Raw genomic sequence first — 1137 nt, 5'->3', positions numbered from 1 at the left:
AGGTACACTAATATTGTACGCACCTAGTCTCAGATTTAAAAATTTTTTTCACAATAAAGATACATTTTTTGGGACTTGGTAATTTGCCAGCGTTAGCATATAAATTCTATGCCAAGGAAAAGGGAAATTTTTTTAGAAGGATCAAAGTTTCCATGGTTCACATCTTGGAGCTAAGGATAGTTTCGTGAGTTTTGGGTCTTCATCAGAAAGTGGAGTGTGGTGTGGTAAGTCTTTCCACCCCTCTGTATGGTCTGTCCTTAAAGCTGATTTTCATTTAGCAAAATATGGAGATGTAGTTGAAAAAATACACTTCCTTGTAGTACACAATTAGAGAATTCATGTAAATCTTAAATACTTTTATTACCTTCCAGAATTCTCTGGAAACAACAACAATAGTTATGCGAGTATCTAAGAGTTATTATGATCCTCGTTCTGTCGTTCTGGTTCTTGTCTATGCCCGAAAAACCGGGCGTGAGCAAACCGGACTATCAGACATATTTGGTAAAGGACCATCGCCACAAGGCTTGCCGTAATCTAATCCTGATATCTTCCCTATCCCCGGTAGCGGTAGCGGTAGCCAGCGTAGTAAGGATAACGGTGAGGATAACCGTGAAAATATCCTTTGTAGTAGTGAGGGTACCCCAAATAGCTGTAATGAGGTTCAGCTTCGGGTTCAGGGTCGGCTGATCTCTTGGGGTTTGCTTGTGGTAAGTGTAAGGGTAACATAGTGATGGCTGTAACGGTAGCCATAGTAGGGGTAGCGATAACCGTAGTGAGGATGGTTATAGTGGACTACCTGGTACTATAACTCTTGGAGGGATCAGGGTCAGCTGTTGGTTCAGGGTTAGGCATGGGGTCAGCTGAGCGTTTAGTGAGGCCGTGAACTTGAGGAGCCACGAAGGAGGTGCCACCACCTGGATGCCTGCCACTCCAATCGCCCTCAAGTGGCTCGACATGATGGTAGTGAGGATAGTAGGGGTAGTAGGGGTAGCGGGGTACTTGTGTGGTTCGGGTCGGCTTGTGTGACAACAGCCGCGGCCAAACACACCAATACAGCTACCTGTAATAATCAAAAGGTTGGGTTATTAAGTTAATGTTTAGCTTCTAACGATTCTAGGCCCATGGGCTATCTTTATA

At 44.1% G+C, this 1137-nt stretch overlaps 1 protein-coding gene and 1 pseudogene across 1 annotated transcript in view; both read right to left on the bottom strand.

Annotated features, from left to right (window-relative positions):
* LOC119590440 (polyadenylate-binding protein 1-B-like) overlaps positions 1 to 340 on the bottom strand; it is a 6279-nt gene extending 5939 nt beyond the window's left edge. Inside the window, exon 1 of the mRNA XM_037939102.1 lies at positions 309 to 340. Within this exon, the coding sequence (XP_037795030.1) occupies positions 309 to 340 (32 nt within the window). The remainder of the gene's footprint in view (positions 1 to 308) is intronic.
* A 107-nt stretch (positions 341 to 447) lies between these two features.
* The window catches only part of LOC119590439, a 7812-nt pseudogene continuing 7122 nt past the window's right edge, over positions 448 to 1137 (bottom strand).

Source organism: Penaeus monodon, chromosome 27 (genome assembly GCF_015228065.2).
Source record: "Penaeus monodon isolate SGIC_2016 chromosome 27, NSTDA_Pmon_1, whole genome shotgun sequence".
NCBI classification, from domain to species: Eukaryota; Metazoa; Arthropoda; class Malacostraca; order Decapoda; family Penaeidae; genus Penaeus; species Penaeus monodon.
This window is presented reverse-complemented; position numbering and strand designations above follow the sequence as displayed.